At 37.4% G+C, this 17924-nt stretch overlaps 1 protein-coding gene across 1 annotated transcript in view; it reads right to left on the minus strand.

Annotated features, from left to right (window-relative positions):
• The window catches only part of nfkb1 (nuclear factor of kappa light polypeptide gene enhancer in B-cells 1), a 30494-nt gene extending 17421 nt beyond the window's left edge, over positions 1 to 13073 (minus strand). Inside the window, exons 1-8 of the mRNA XM_079167412.1 lie at positions 12817 to 13073; positions 11640 to 11683; positions 10584 to 10665; positions 8000 to 8040; positions 7606 to 7704; positions 760 to 911; positions 501 to 664; positions 79 to 237 (exon numbers count right to left, since the gene is read on the minus strand). Coding sequence (XP_079023538.1) covers positions 79 to 237; positions 501 to 664; positions 760 to 911; positions 7606 to 7704; positions 8000 to 8040; positions 10584 to 10665; positions 11640 to 11678 — 736 coding nt within the window. The 5' untranslated portion in view covers positions 11679 to 11683; positions 12817 to 13073. The remainder of the gene's footprint in view (positions 1 to 78; positions 238 to 500; positions 665 to 759; positions 912 to 7605; positions 7705 to 7999; positions 8041 to 10583; positions 10666 to 11639; positions 11684 to 12816) is intronic.
• Between the last annotated feature and the right edge of the window lie 4851 nt (positions 13074 to 17924).

Genomic DNA, 17924 nt, shown 5'->3' on the forward strand with positions numbered 1-17924 from the left:
TCTGGATCCGTGACTGTGTTCAGACTTAAAACCAGTCTGGGACCTTAAACCAGTCATGGTAACTGTGCTCAGACTCACTGCTGTCGTAGATCGGATCAGACACGACGGGCTCCAGTCTTCTGCTGAATCCTCCGTCGCTGTTTGGGAGAAACGCCGTGAACATGAGCCGAACTACGCTGAGGTCCATTTCTTTAGCCTGAAGAGATGCCGCGTTGCTGATCACACTGCGCTGGTGGTCTGAGGACAGAGAAAATAATAATAATAATAATAATAAGACAGAGAGACGGACATACGTTCATTTAAAGACATGGTGAGAAACAAAACCAAAATAATAATAAGACAGAAAAAAAATATCCCCTCCTTCTAATATGTCCTCTCAAGGTCTGAAACTTCAACAGGTCCTCTCAAAGTCACCAGAACAGTCTCACACACACACACACACACACACACACACACACACACACACACACACACACACACACACACACACAGAGACTGACCGGTGAGGTCTCTGGGGACCCTGACTTCCCCCTGCAGAGTGTCGATGTCCAGGTGGATGGAGACCCCACAGTTGTATCCCAGCCGGAAGGCCTCGACCATCCTCTCCTCCAGAGTCTTGGCCACGTTCTTCTTCGTCACATGGAGGATGCCCAGGTTGGGGAAACTACGAGAAACACACCTGTGAGTCTCACACCTGGCGGGTTTACACACACACACCTGTGTTTGATGGTGCAACATGTGTGTGTGTGTGCTGCAGACCTGATGGTGGAGTCTTTGGGCTGCAGGTCGGTGATGCAGATCCCTTTGTCACACTGTTTCCCCACCAGACTGTGAGCGTGAAGCTGAGGGTTGGGGGTCAGCGCCGTCACCAGCTGGACCACGACCCGGGCTGGACCCTGGTAGTTACTGATCTGAAACACAGATCAGCATTTCATTTACTCTAGAATACAACATTTCAAACTGAGTCAGGGACAAAACAAGACTCATTTGACTTTTTCGTTTGTCTTATTATTCCACACAAAAAAAAAAATGTATTGTCAAAACCTGGCACCTACATTACCCACAATGCAACTCAGGTGTTTAACACACGAACTGCTAACAGGATATTGGGTCTTGTGCAAACTTAATAAAGAAAACTGTGCACGAAACACAAGTTGTCTTTTTGCTTGAATCGGCTCTTTGATATCAAGGATTCTTCTAACTGTGTTCATCAATTAATACATCAATCAACACACAACAACAACAACGATGTTATTCAAGTTACAACCTTCTTTGCACAAGATAAAAATCTTCTTTTGGGGAATTCTGTAGAGAAACACTTCAGACAAAAAATGTATCAATTTAACTGCCAATTTTGAATCTATTTCAAATGAATTTTGTTTGTTGATAAAATCACTGATTTCTGTAATAAAACCTGAATATTCTCAGTTCTTTAAGTCTTTATTTTACTGATGAATCACCATAATGTTTACATTAAAGACCAGCCAACCACAGCTTCCATTCAGAGACTTATTCAGCTTTATGAATAAAGATCCAAACTGTCTGAAACACACATTAAAATCTGATTACAGATCAGTTAACTTCCTGATAAAATATCAGCAAATTAAAAAAAAAAAACGATCATAACTGGTTATATATATATATATATATATATATATATATATATACACACATACATACATACGCACATTGTATACTATATACTTAGTATTTATAAGTGATATATTTAAGTGTCTCCTACACTCACTGATTTACATGTTATCTCTGAACTATTTTACATAAAAGAAAATCAGATGTAAATAAATATACTGTGTTCCTGTTTCTACTGTGTGTGTGTGTGTGTGTGTGTGTGTGTGTGTGTGTGTGTGTGTGTGTGTGTGTGTGTGTGTGTGTGTGTGTGTGTGTGTGTGTGTGTGTGTGTGTGTGTGTGTGTGCATATAGTTCATGATTCTGCAGGTATTTTTCTGCCAGCAGGAACGTTGCAAACTGTACCGCGGTAAATAAACACGAGCACCACTTCCTCTTCCTAGTTTCTTGTCGGCCAATCAAATCGCTCCGTCACAGAAAACCCAGTTCCTAGAAACATGGTGAGCGGCTGCTGTTTTAAAATGAGTTTCCTGAATATTTGTTGTATCCGCTCAAAACAGCCGGGTGGAGATTGAAACTGAACCCTTCTGGTGGTAAAATATATTCTTTTCTCTGTAGAAGCCTTGAACTCCATAGGTCCGAGTGTGTGATTTATATTGTTATTGTCGCTTCTTTTAAACCCATAAAAGGCAAAATAAGGTTTAAAACTTCACCTTTTACTAAAGAAATACGCTCTCTGCAGGTGTCTCTGCTCACCTGTCAAAACATTAGTAAAACAGGTAAAGAAAAAAGCTTCATTTCTCTGGAGGGTTCTTTACATGTTTCGTTTCACGGCTGCCGTCTGCAGCGTTCTCCATCAAAACCGGACCAAATTAAAACACCGTTGAATAAATAAATAGGGTCCAGGTTAAAATAAAGTTACCTTTTATTACCTGAAACGGCAGCAATGTTTTTTTGCAACCAGTGAACAGGAAGTGACCATATCTGGACTGAGGAGGAGTGACGTAGAGACGGCGTATACGTCTCTGGTAGAGACCTGTCAATCACCGTGTAGCCCCGCCCCTAAAGCATCCCCTGCTTTATGGTCTGTGTGACTCTAAATGGACCATCATTTACTAAATGAACATCATGCTGTATTGAAGAAGACTTGAAACTAGAGATTGAGACCATAAACTCATGTTTACAATGTTTACTGAGGTAATAAATCAAGAGAGAAGTAGAGTCATTTTCTCATAGACTTCTATACAACCAGAGGAGTCGCCCCCTGGTGGACATTAGAGAGAATGCAGCTTTAACACATGAAGCTTTGGCTTCACTTGGTAGAACCGGAGGTTTGCCGCCTGATTGCAAGTCTCCTTCAAAAAGTAATCTAAGACGCACTGTAGGGTTTGCGCCGCTAGCTGCTGTCCACGTAGAGTGATTAGTTAGAAACGGTATTTATCAGCATTGGTGATCAGTCGGGTAGCGCTTCAATATAAAGGAAACAGCTTGCCGTTTGTTCAAGGACACTTTGGGGAAAACAGTAAATCAATAACGGAGTGAAAAGTATCTTAAAGTAGAAAAACAACATCAGAAATGAGTCCAGAAACATTGATGGAACATCACAGGTTGTTGAGCGGAAACATTGTGTCTGTAACTGAGCTATAAAAAGAGTCGCATGAAGCAGAATCAGGACACATCAGAGGGTTAAAGGCTGGCAGTATTGTGGCAGTATTTGTGGGTCAGAGTGGGCGCTCACACAGATGTTACACCTCTGGATGTTTCATCTCAGAGATGAAACTCAACACCTTTCCTGTTCGTGACGCAACTCCACTTCCTTGTAATTACATGTGGGCATCAAGGGAGGAAATTCCCAACAGACATGAAACAGCAGAGGTCTCTGAGTGAGAGAGTGTGTGTGTGTGTGTGTGTGTGTGTGTGTGTGTGTGTGTGTGTGTGTGTGTGTGTGTGTGTGTGTGTGTGTGTGTGTGTGTGTGTGTGTGTGTGTGTGTGTGTGTGTGTGTGTGTGTGTGTGTGTGTGTGTGTGTGTGTGTGTGTGTGTGTGTGTGTGTGTGTGCGCGCGCGTGCGCGTGTGCGTGTGCGTGTGCGTGTGCGTGCATATATATATATATATATATACCTGGGCAGGTCCAGACCAGCAGAAGATTCTTTAACCCCAAAACTCAACCTGCTTCTTTGACTTCCACAGCTTATCAAACTAAACATACACTCTGCCAAAGCTGCACAAATCTCCACATTATTTCCACACTATCATTAGTATTAAATGATATTAATTATTAAACTAGTGTTAAACTACACCAGCCGTGGCTGCGTAGGATTGTTTGACTAGCGTAATACAAACATTTCCAAAGAGCCGTTATTAAATCCAAAGGTCAGAATTGATTGTATTCCTCCACCTCAACCAGTCAAGAGTCCGTTTACATCTATAAATGTCATCACTTTATCCAGTTAAACATTTGTGTTAAATTGTCATTATTAGCGTGTGAATTCTTGAGTTTTGGCTAAAAACTGGTGACCTTTGACCGCCAACCTCTAATGAGTTCAGTCTGCAGTGGACGTTTGTGCCAAATAACAATCCTCCAGGTGTTCCTGACGCATACATACAGAGAGAATTATGCAATAATGTTTTTAGACTGACAAAATAATCTGCTTCAATACACATTTGTTGGCGTTTAGCCTTAAAAAAGTACATCTACATTACCACCACAACAACATGTTTTTTTAGGCTGTTAGGTCATAAAATATGACAACAGACAATGAAAACTGTCAGGTTGGTAACGTTTGATAAACTATTAACTCAGATTAATAATGTTATCATCATACTGTATCATTGCATCCCCTAAATTGAACCTCAGAAGTGGATTAAGCGGTTTAATGATCTTGTGGAGATATTTCAGGGTTCTCTTGTTTCATCTCTGACTTCCTTTGTTAAAAACCTCAGTGAAGTCCATCGTGTGTGAATCATTTCCTTTCTGGAAGTTTCCACAAAAAAAAAATAATAATAATTTGTTGAAAATATATTTATTTACTAATTTTAATCAACAGAGTCTTTTATTGTGAAATTTGTCAAAGAGCCAAACGTAGAATTCAACATGTATGAAGAATAAAGTTAATAAACAAGCAGAATAATCACATATTTCTGATTAACACGTCCTCACAGAGGACTGGTGAGTCAGAGACCTCTTCATCATCATCTTCATCACCATCGTCCCACCAGAACACCAGGAGGGGTTTCCCCACTCTGCAGCCTCATCGTGCTCACATCCATCACACGAAAGAGACAGAGAGACTTCCTGCTTCGCTCTGATGACCTCATCTCATTATCATAATGATTCAGAAAACACTTTCTTCACACCTCCTCCAGCTGCTTCTCAATATATATATATATATATATATATATATATGTATGTATGTATGTATGTATGTATGTATGAATGTATGTATGTAAGTAATATATATAGATAGATATATTTATATTTGTGCTGGGCAGGTTAACGCGTTAACGCATTAATTAATTAACGCCGACAATTATTTTATCGTGCGTTAACGCAGTTTTTTTTGTATTATTAAGCGGATATTTTTAACACAATAACCAGGCAGTGAGCCGTGAACAGCTGTTTGTGTGGCGTCACTTCCGTCTCTTCCTGTTTCCTTTTCCCTACATTCCCCTGGGTCCTAAGTCCCTCCATGTACAGCTTCTTATCACCCTCTATGTACCAACGTACATTTATAACAAACACCACACATATTACGGTAATCAGCGTAGCATATGTGTCTGACCAACATACCAAAAAAAGCAAAAAATAAATGATTCATTTAAATTATTTGTTTAATGTTTTTACAGTGTTTTTGTTTTTAATATGTATAATAAGCATATCATTTAGTTATCACTACTGAGAATTTAACAAACATAAAACATGACGTAGATAGGTTTGTAGTTTTCAAGATGTATATTTAAATTCATCTCTTACACACATGAAGATAAAGTTGTGAACACCGGCTGAATATCTATTATCAGAATCATTATAACTGTGTTATAACTGCTGCTGTGTAAAGAGAATACTGCTGTTAACAAGAACCTGATTTGTTTAAAGTGTTTGCAAACCAAATGGTATTGCACTTTTGTTCATAGAGCAGCACTTTAAAATAAAAGTGCACAATACACTACTTTTGAATTCATTATTGAACTTTGCGCATAACAATGAGATTAATCGCGATTAAAAATTTTAATCGTTGCCCAGCACTAATACTAATATTAATATATATATATATATATATATATATATATATAGTTTAAATGCAATTCTTTAAATGTCTAAATGTTTCTCCATCATCCAGGTGAACCAGGTGAACCATTGATGCAGGTGAATTTATTAAAAAGCCTTTCGAGGATCATTTAAACGTTCATCCTCTGAACTAAATGACTAAATTATTTAGCAAATTCTTTTCCAGGAAAATCCCAAAAATAATTATATCCAGAATGAAAATAAATGATTTCACATCACTGGCAGACTGTTATTATAAGATGTCAAATCTATTAACTATTAAATAATCTACATGTTCCCTATTTTTTGATATTTTATAGAAAATAACCTGCCGATGAATCGATAATGAAAACACTCGTTAGTTGCAGCCCGAGTTAAGAACATCTGTTGGGACGCGTCTAACATCTGGATTGGTGTATTTCTTTAAAGTTCAGTAAAGTCTGAGGAGAGACGGAGAGTCAGGCAGGAATCTGGGGATTTCCCGTCTCCTCTGGTTTTAGCTTCAGACTCCAAACAGACAGAAACGACACGAAATGAAGCTCCTACAACAAACTATCCTCCACAACATGAATGTGACAGCGCTCGGATTTCTGATTTTCAGACTTGTGGTAACTTTGGGAAATCCCAAAGTTGGGATCAGATTTCTTCCTAAATGCAGCGAGGAGAACAACCCCAGCCCGTCAGCTTTCCTGGAACTGATATTTAAAGTATAGATCAAATTAAAAACTTCTTCTAAAGTTTGTCTGAATCAACATGATGGATTAGAACAAATAAGATGATTTCACCAAAAGTAAATCAATAAAACATCTCAATACAAAGCTCCGTTTCCAGCTTTCATAAAAGCTTTAAACTGTTCAACAGAAGTTATAAGAAGACGGAACTCTCCAGAAAAAAACTGAGAAGTAGATTTTATATCAACACGTTTTTACTTCTAACAGTCAGAATGTAGTGAAAGCTCAGATTAAATAATCCTGTATTGATCCTCCTGGGTTACTTCAGGCGTTGCTGCAGCACAAAGACATGAATACATAGAACAGTAAGAGGTAAGAGCAACAATACAAACTATACAAGAGACTTTTAAGTCAAGTCATAAGTTTGTTTGGCTCAAACAAACAAACATTTAATATACTCTATGTGTGCTTTTGTTCAAGACTTAAAAAGAAGACTTGTGTTCTCAGATCTTGTTTTATTTTTGCTGTAATGTTTGTGTGAATCTCTCATTCAGAGAAAAACCTTTTAAAGAAAAGTCAAACTACAGACTTTCACAATAAGAGTCAGCTGAGAGGAAACAGAGACCACAGTCACTCTGTGTTCGTTCTGCTCTGTGCATCTAAATAGCTGACGTCACTTCCTGGTGAATATTTTTAGCCTCATTGTTTCACACTGAAATAAAGTTTAAACGTCACCTTGTCAGACAGGTGAGCTCTCACTGATGCACACAGTGACCATATCTAAAGCATCCCCTGCTTTATGGTCTGTTAGACTCTAAATGGACCATCATTTACTAAATGAACATCATGCTGTATTGAAGAAGACTTGAAACTAGAGATTGAGACCATAAACTCATGTTTACAATGTTTACTGAGGTAATAAATCAAGAGAGAAGTAGAGTCATTTTCTCATAGACTTCTATAGAACCAGAGGAGTCGCCCCCTGGTGGACACTAGAGAGAATGCAGCTTTAACACGTGAAGCTTTGACTTCACTTTAACGGAGGAACCCTGATGGACAGAGTGTGAATGGTGAGCAGTTACCTTGACGGCGGGGAAGGTCTTGCTGTTCTTCTCGCTGGAGGCTCCTGGTAGACCTCCGTGAGATGGACCTTCACAGCCGTACCTGAACCTGAAGCCTCTCTGGGAGACAAACAGAGACAAACAGCGTCCATAAACACACATGTTAACGAACAGATGATCTTCTGTAGTTAAACCTGAGACGGCCTGAATGTGTAAACAAATGCTGCGTCATGTTTCAGGTCCTGTCAGTTCTTTCTCTCAAAGAACTTGTCATACGTGTCGTACGTGTCATATAGACAGGATATTAAGATATGATCTGTACATTTGGGTACCTATTGCTCATAAAGTAATCTGATTCTGAAAACATGGAAATAGTTTCTTTGTTTTAAACGGTTATTGTTCTGCTCAGTTTTACCTGCTTCGGCTGCTCAACGATCTGCAGGAACGGTCCGTCCACTGAAACACACCAGAACACAGTCAGAGACGACGTTCACACAAACATTCAGCGCTACGAGACAAACACGAGAAGAGAAGTTATTATCGTCATTTCATTGATCTAGTTTGTATTTCACAGAGTTTTCTACTATTACTGTTAATAGTACCGTCATAGCTTTTAAATCTCACTTTTTCATAACTTTGGATACAAATTGTTAAACTTCTTTTTGGCTTTTCTGTTGTTTTCTGGACTAAAGTTGTCATTAGTTGTTGTTGTTGTTGGTCAGTATTCTGTGAAGCACTTTGAGCAAAGATGGAGTACAAATAAAGTTTGATTGATTGATTTGCTTGTTGCAGTAAATAGAGAAGTACGATTGTGTGATTTCCTGGTTTGAATCATAACTTCCTTCCTTTATATTCAAACGTTGTAATACTGTGGAAAGATAGGGTCCCTTAAAGCAAAGTGTAGTACTTGTACACGATGGTACTGGTAACTGAAGTATTTCTGAAGCTGCTTCCACCGATGACTCGCACGAGTTCCTCACATGTAAATGTTAAAGTGGAGAAAGCCCCCCCCCCCCCCCCCCGTTCTCTTTACTTCAGATTAAAACAGTGGAAACGGAGAAGTGAGAGCTCTCATGAACCAGAGAGGAGCGACGCGTCACCAAACTGACCTTTCACTTTACCTTCGTCACACATTGGCTTTACAAACAGGAAGCACGCTTTCTGTATACTGCACAGCTGGTTCATCCCAGAATACGCTTGGTGTGCTCTCCACTAGCGTTAGCTCCTTTACACGTGAAGCGTTCACGAAACATACGAAGCGTTTATAGAATACCATGTTACTCAGTAAGAAGCTTCATGAAGAAAAGCTCCACACATCACTTCATTCATCCATTAATCAAACTATTTATACTGTATTTAATAATGTTAATGTGTTTGTAATAATGATGACACTGTTTATGTAATAATTATAATGGTAATGTATTAATGTTAATATATTAGTTATAATGTTGATTTATTGGTAACAATGTTAATAATTTCAATGTAATTGTTAAAATTGTAACAATGGAATTGTATTAGTATTAATGTTAATAATGTTCATGCATTAGTAATAATGTTAATGTATTAGTATTAATGTTAATAATGTTAATGTATTAGTAATAATGTTAATAATGTTCATGCATTAGTAATAATGTTAATGTATTAGTATTAATGTTTATGCATTAGTAATGATGTTAATGTATAGTAATGATGTTAATAACGTTCATGCATTAGTAATAATGTTAATAATGTTCATGCATTAGTAATAATGTTAATAATGTTCATGCATTAGTAATAATGTTAATGATGTTCATGCATTATTAATAATGTTAATGTATTAGTATTAATGTTTATGCATTAGTAATGATGTTAATGTATAGTAATGATGTTAATGTATAGTAATGATGTTAATAACGTTCATGTATTAGTATTAATGTTAATAATGTTCATGCATTAGTAATGATGTTAATGTATAGTAATGATGTTAATAACGTTCATGTATTAGTATTAATGTTAATAATGTTCATGCATTAGTAATGATGTTAATAATGTTCATGCATTAGTAATGATGTTAATAATGTTCATGCATTAGTAATAATGTTAATGTATTAGTATTAATGTTTATGCATTAGTAATGATGTTAATGTATAGTAATGATGTTAATGTATAGTAATGATGTTAATAACGTTCATGTATTAGTATTAATGTTAATAATGTTCATGCATTAGTAATAATGTTAATGATGTTCATGCATTAGTAATAATGTTAATAATGTTCATGCATTAGTAATAATGTTAATGATGTTCATGCATTAGTAATAATGTTAATGATGTTCATGCATTAGTAATAATGTTGATAATGTTCATGTATGCGTGTGTCAAACTATAATAACTGACTTCCTGTTGTTTCTAGAACACATGGATGCACCTTCACCTCACACAGTATCTTCACGGCTTGAACCAGGAAATAAAAGACAAGTTTGAGTAAAAACCACTAAAGTGGAGCCTGAAACAGTCCCTGATAAACATTATTACACCAACACGTAATAATAAACTGTCAGCACTCAAGTGCTCAGAAAACGTTGTTTTAAAATATGCACCAGACTACATCTGCTTTCCTGAGGTTGTTAATCCGTCACATCGGCACAGTTTAACGTACAGGTTAATAATTAATCCAGTCACAGTTTAAACAACAGTTACTACGTCCTTCACGACAGAATTATTAATATGATTATACGTTTTTTTGTGTGTTCAGTCAAACAACTAGGATTGTGTATCTGTGTAAAAGGTCCCCATTGATCACGTGACCGGTATTTATAACCACACCACATATTTAATGTGGAATAACAGGTTTAAATATTACAAAAGAGCTGTTGATCTTATTTTGATATCTGAAGATAAAAGGAAACAAAGTCTGTTCTGCCACTAATGAGCAACAGCTGCGTGTTGAACATTGGACCAGCAGTTAAATAGACACATTAAAGCCTCTTTGCTCTGCAGGTGTGAAGCGGAGACGCTCACCTGTTCGCAGGGACGAGCTCGGATGCATCGCGGGGAAATGTGGGAACTCCCACAACGGATCCATCACGATGTTGTCGAAAATCTGGAAGAAAAAGTTCGGACACTCAATGGAGAAACATATAATTCATAAATGTGTAAACAATGATCCATTTAGGGCTGAAACTGAATATTTTCATTTCTGATTGAGCGGTTTAGTCAATAAAATGGTAAAGAAAGATGTTTCAGTGTTTCTCAAAGATGACGTCCTAAAGAGACTCAAATATGTTGAGTTCACTGTCAGAGGAAAGTATTCACTTCAGAAAAGCTGGAATAACTTCTTATTTTCTTCAACATTTACTCAAACCCAATAACCGGTTATCAAAGCAGTCGGCTATTAATTAAAGAGTGGACAACTAATCAATTCATCTTTGCAGCTCGTATCCATTTTACATTGTTTTATAGGAAACTAAAACGCAGTTGTATATTAACAAAATCAAACATTCAGTTTAAAAATCAGCTCATTTGAAAGATTTAAGGCTGAACCGAATGTTATTATTTCAACAACCAAAGCTTCTTTTAAAGGTTTTTAAATGTTTGTCACATGTTATGACGTCATCAGCCTTTAAGTATAAATGTTAGTGATAATATAATAGTGGTAACGGCTGTTATGAACGAAGTTTTCATGGTGCTGTGAGATACAGGTGTGTGTGTGCTTCTCTCTGTCTGCTGAAAGACGGAGAAAACGTTGATTTTGAAACACGAAACGTCAACAAATATGAAATGAAGCAAAATCTTTTGTTAAGACGGAAACATGTTGTGAACTATGAATCTTTGCTCCGGAGTTATTGGAAATGTTTGGATCACATGAGTCAGAAATATACTAATAGTACAACACCAGTAATATCAGTGCAGCCTGATATTTATCTGACACTGTGCTGTTGATTCTGGTCCTGGATCAGAGCTAAACTTTAATTCTAACAATATACTTCACATAATGAGATAACTTCATCTTGTTATAACACAATATTTCCTTTGCAGCAGTGTTTGCTGTACAGGTGGAGTTAGAGCTGAGTTTACCTGGTTGGAAGTATGAAGGTAATGGTCGTCTCCAGCCATGGTGTCTGCAGGTGAAAGGTCAAATTACAACAATTACACCCACAGTGTAACACACAGTGATAACTAATGATGTAAGCAAACATTACAAAACTAACATGTATCACTCTTTATTAGATCAATTACACCAAAATATTATTTTTATTATGGTTTTCTTTCAATGTTTTCTTTATTTATTAATGTAAATAATAGGGTATTTTTATTAGTTTGAATTTGTAACACATCTGTATTTATTAAACAATACATTATTCACAATACATGTGATTTTATGAATTATTTTTTTACAATAGATAATATGTATATCATTGTTGGTAATAAACAATCCCTCTGACACTTGTTGCTGCTTGGTGCTAAGCTTGAACGCGCCTGAGTGAACCGTGCTAAACCGCTGGCTAACAGCTAAGCTAGCACTACCAGACTGTTGTTTGTATTGTTAAAGCGACCGTTTAGTAAATAAACGTTAATCACCAGCTAACACGACTACAGTACAGACTGTAACACAGTAACTGTCTGACTAAGTCTTCGTGTTACAGAGAGTCGTTGCTAACCGCTAACATGTCCTAGCTAGCACGAAGCTAGCACCTTGAACACGAAACTCCGTTCAGAATTCTGACATTTAAACGGTTATTACTCTATATACTGATGAAACTTGAACAGCAGAATATACATTAATACATTTTTGAAATCAGACGAATCCAGTCATGAATTCGGCAAGTGTAAATATCATTAAAGATTTTAGCTTCTCACTGTGTTTCCCCGTTAAGAAAACGTGGACTGCGGTTATTAGGGAAGTCAGCGAGTGAAGCTGGAGTAAATCCTCCAGTTACTACCACTAACCGAGGACGTCCATGTTTCACACACGAGCCGAACTCACCGTTGGCTTTCACAGATTCAACATATATTTTTAGTGCTGATGCGAGATATTCTGTCGTCTGCTGACGAGCAGAAAAACGTTCAAGTTCCCATTTTTAACGCTGAGTTTGGTTAGCGACGTCCTCACAAGTGTACCTGTCTTATAAGGAAGTGAAGTAGCACAACAAAGCGCAACTGTAACGGCTCACGGGTAAATTATGGTAATGAGTAGCGCAAATATACAGCAATCTAGTTCTCTAGTTAAAGTGGGTAGTTAATGTGTTCTTACCTGGTTAAGCTCGGGTTAATTTATGAGTGACAGTTAACTTTTAGACATCACTTCAACACGCTCGTGCCGAACCAGTGGATCCATTAATTGGAGCGCGTCACGACGCCACGCGACGGCGTCATTACGGTTCTAAATGAGAAGAAGAAGACTTTTTAATATGACGCGATGTGTAATCCCACCGAACACGAGACAGCAACTAAAAGTCCTGCAGGTTGAAGTTTGTCTCGGTTTGTTCATAAAAAGTTTGATTTCCTTCCTCACTGGAAAATCCCTGTGACGTCAGAGAGAGGCGGTAAAAAAAAACGAAGAGGTCTCACTCTGACGCAAAAATATAAATAGTATTTTTTATTAATTTATAATTATTTAGTTTTGTATTCAGGAACAATATATATGGAAGCCCATTCCAGACAGCAAAAAAAGAAAAAAGATTTCAATTCTTTTTTTTTAGCTGGCGAAAAAAAATAAAAACAGATTTTTTTTTTAAACTTTTTTCTGCCAACAAAAACCCCCCAAAAACATATGATTCCAGTTGCTGTTTATTGAAGGTCGCCACGTCAGCCACATTGGTTTTATTCTTTATACTATATACTTTATACGCTGCTTCTTGCTTAGAATTCAATTCAAGGGTGCGTTTGCTCAGTACAATCCATGTGAAACATCAAGCAACTTATTTCATGTGTTGTAAAGCCACGTTTAAAGAAGTCTTCAGTGTGCTCACAATCCATCTATATGTCAAATGTAGGGTAACCTATGAAGAGCTGCTTCTATGACTGTTGTGTTAAAGTATCCCATCATTTTGACTTTCTATCTCATCATTTCGACTTTAGTGGTTACAGATGGATGCACCAAAAGTGTTGTTGCATTTTTATTTTATTTATTTTTTTGCCGGCGAAAAGAAAAGTTAAAAAAAAGAAATAACAATCTGTTTTTGTTCTTTTTTTTTTTTTCAGCCAGCAAAAAATATATTTTTTTAATGCTTTTTTTTCTTACCTTTTTTATTTTTTTTTGCTGACAGAGACCTGACATTTAATAAAGCTAAGTTTAATGTGTTTAAAGCTTTATTTGCCCAATTTATTTGGACAGGCTGACGAGGAATGAATGTTTAATAATTTAATAGGTTTGATAAGTTTGATAAGTTTGATAAGTTTGATAAGTTTACGATTGTTTCCTCGCAGCCTCACCTTTGTTTTCTGTAAACTATCAGGACAGGAGTTGAGGAGGCAGCTGCATACAGAACCCGACTTCTCCTGAGAGCCTCATCAGCCTGGTAGCCTGGACCCAGAAGATACCAATGATCGCCTTTATGAGGTAGGGGGACAGAGGTGGAGGGGGAGGAGACGGGAGTGCGGGGGGGAGACGGGAGTGGAGGGTGCAGTCAAATGTACAATATTTCTCTGTGAGATGTAGTACAGTTGAAGTATTAAGTAGTTGAAAATAGAAATACTCAAGTCAAGTACAAGTACTTCAAGATAGTAAGTAAATGTTACTTCTGAGTCCTTGAGGAGAACCAGTGAGTAGTTCCTCGTACATTAGATGAAGTGAGACCTCCTGTCCGGCATAGGACATCTTTACTGCCTGCCCCCTGCTGGTGAAGCACGGTAGCACAGCTCCGACACCACATCATCTAAATCTATCAGATATAACTACAGGATTCAACATAATTATAATAATACAAATAATACATAATAATAATTCAAATTTATCTCAGATTTTAGATTTTTTTTTTGTGTTTCAAAATATCTTTAAAATAATTCTTATAGTAAAGTTTTATGTTTTTCTTTTTTTGTGATTTTCAACCTTTGTTTACTTTCATCATGTCCCCTTTATCTTATTTATTGTTTATTTATGCTGTTTGTTGCGTATTTACTCACCATTATAATATATTGTACAGATCATCTTAATTTATTTTTAAGGTGAGACATTGTTCTATTTGTCTTCCATAACTCGTCATCGTTTCATGGTGATATCTATGAGTTCATGTGTTAACTCTTCACCTGTAGAGTCTCTAAATGTCTGTAATGAACTAAACGTCTCTTTAAAGGACGTTTTCTCTAAATGAGTTTGTTCTCAGACTCTGATGATAAATCTCCACTTCAGCAGCTCTTACACACACCAAACTCTACACGTTCATTCCTCTCTATGTGCTGAAGGTTCACACAGAGGGGTTAGTTCACACATCACTCACAGACTCATTTATACGACATTATATTCATAAAAACAGGGCGGGATGTGACGGCCCCGGGGCCTCTGCCGGGCCTTGTGTGTGTTGTGTGTGTTGTGTTGCTGGGTCTTGGATCATTGGAGCGTGAGGCCCGGAGGCAGTGGCCAGATGCCTCCAAGCTTCTTGATGGCATCTGGCCACTGCCTTCGGCCTATAAGACCCGGCCCACCCGGAGGGAGAGTCTGCTTCTTCCCCCCCGACTCACCTGGTGCTGCGCTGGGTGTTTGGACTCAATGTCACTGAGTCGAACAGGCAGCTTGTTTGCCTGCCTTCCTTATCAGAATGCTCGTGTTTGGCTGCATTTGGTAAATTAACCGAACCTTATTTATATATATGTACATACGTATATATTTGTAATAATACATCATGATTTATTAGTTAATTGTATATTTTTGTTTTAATCTGAACCTGCAAAAGAACTAAAACTGTCAAACAAATAGAAGTAAAAAGAAGTAAAAAGTACAACATTTCCCTCTGAGATGAAGTATCAAGTAGCAGAAAATAGAAATACTCAAGTACTTCAAAGTACTTTACTTAAGTACATGTTAAACATGTTGAAGATACATTTAAGAGAGAAATCTGACAGAAACGTTGTCATATGTTCTGTAGTTTATTCTGAATAAACACGTCATGTATTTAAACATATATGTACATTTATATATTTGTACTACATGTGTACTACATATTCAGCTTTAGTTGTTACAACATTCATAATAACCTGAACGTCACATAAGAGCATCAAACAGTTAGTGCAACTTTACAGTTAAAACAAAACACAAACACAAAAACAGCTTCTGTCTGCAAAAATATACATTTTATCTTTTTAATAAAACTTTTAATAAAACAGAAACTTTACAGCGAAACAAATCTGAAGATACGAAAAACATCAGAGCACTGACGGTGTTGATGAGGCACTACGCAAACCTCCACCTGTAAAACAAACCGCCTTCAGAACAAACCTCCACCTGCAGAACAAACCTCCACCTGCAGGACAACCCTCCACCTCAAGAACAGACCTCAACCTGAAGAACAGACCTCCACCTCAAGAACAACCCTCCACCTGCAGAACAGACCTCCACCTGCAGGACAAACCTCCACCTGCAGGACAAACCTCCACCTGCAGAACAAACCTCCACCTGCAGAACAAACCTCCACCTGCAGAACAAACCTCCATCTCAAGAACAGACCTCCACCTCAAGAACAGACCTCCACCTCAAGAACAACCCTCCACCTGCAGAACAGACCTCCACCTGCAGGACAAACCTCCACCTGCAGAACAAATCTCCACCTGCAGAACAAACCTCCACCTCAAGAACAGACCTCCACCTGCAGAACAAACCACGACCTGCAGAACAAACCACCTAAAGGACAAACCTCCACCTATAAGACAAACCTCCTTCAGGTCAAACCTCCATCTGAAGAACAAACCTCCACTTATAAGACAAACCTCCTTCAGGTCAAACCTCCACCTGCAGAACAAACCACCTAAAGGACAAACCTCCACCTATAAGACAAACCTCCTTCAGGACAAACCTCCATCTGAAGAACAGACAAACCTCCACCTGGTCTGCTCTCGGGGGGCGGGGCTTAATGACCACAGGTAGTTCTAACGCTACGAGGCACGACGGACGCAGAGAAGCTGGAACAAACTGCACATTTTGTAACATTGAACAACAAATAGAGAGTAGTTCATGACATCGATGGAGGATGTTTAAACACATATACATTTACAGAGCTTTACTGTTGTGGATGCACGAGGAAATATTTGCTCAAAAAGCGTCAATATTCTGCCGTTTGAAACTAAATTTGTATCATTTATCATCGTTACTCATCGAGTCGTTAAAGGAGAAAACACTTCTTTGGAATAAACTGCTTTTCTTAAATCTGAAGACGAGACAGCTGGTTGTTCATCTTTTATCTCGTTAACTTTATATTCCTGAAAATCTGTTTTTTTTGGTTGATTTCAGTTTATTTCCATTAAATTCAAGTTGCAGAGAAGAGAAACTTTTGGTCACTTTCTTGTTTGAGGTTGTATTCTTATATTAAGGAGTCCAAAAGTCCTGAAAGATGTTATTTTGATATCTTGTACAAGCAAGAAAAAGACATTCTTTAAGGACTTTAGGGCTTCAAATCACGCAGTGGTAAAAGAAAGATTTCTGAATCCAACAAATACCTCGAGTCTAATCAAAAACTTCAAATGTCCCAAGTTTCAAGAATCTGTAAGTTGATTTTTTTCCCGAGCAGGAAGTCATTCTAAAAAGAGTAAGAGCAGGATCATGAAGTATTAACAGGTTAAAACGTGTAAAAACCAGCAGTTGACATTATTTACCAGCTACAGGCTGACTCATTATTGTGAATAAACAGGAGACAAAATGCTGTAAATACACAACACTCAGAACTACAGTACTTCATGCATGTAATAAAACACTGTGACAGCATGTGTACAGTTTAAACTACTACATGTCAGTACACACAGTACTGTGGACTGTAGGAAACACTTAAAGTAACAGTTAATGCCACTGATGTATCTGATCCACGTTCATTCAAAGCCAGAAACTCTCACTCTCATCTTCATTCATTAAAGTCATTAAATGTGGAGAAAACAGTCTGCATTCAAACTTGTTGTTCCAACAATTAGTCCTTAAATAAGTTACATTTTGAATGAAGTTTGAGGCTTTGAATAAAAACAAGATCCTTGAATCTAGAATCAAACACAGATTTTTAACATATTATTCTAGCACCAAATAACATCAAAATGAATCAGTTAATGCAGTTAAAAAAACTGAATATTACATCCAAAGTACAGTGATCAAATACTGTTGTGGCTACATGAAGAGCTGAGACCTTCAGCATAAAGTCCTTTAACATCTGTTTCTTTACGTTCTGC

This window comes from Pholis gunnellus (assembly GCF_910591455.1).
Source record: "Pholis gunnellus genome assembly, chromosome: 10".
NCBI lineage: Eukaryota > Metazoa > Chordata > Actinopteri > Perciformes > Pholidae > Pholis > Pholis gunnellus.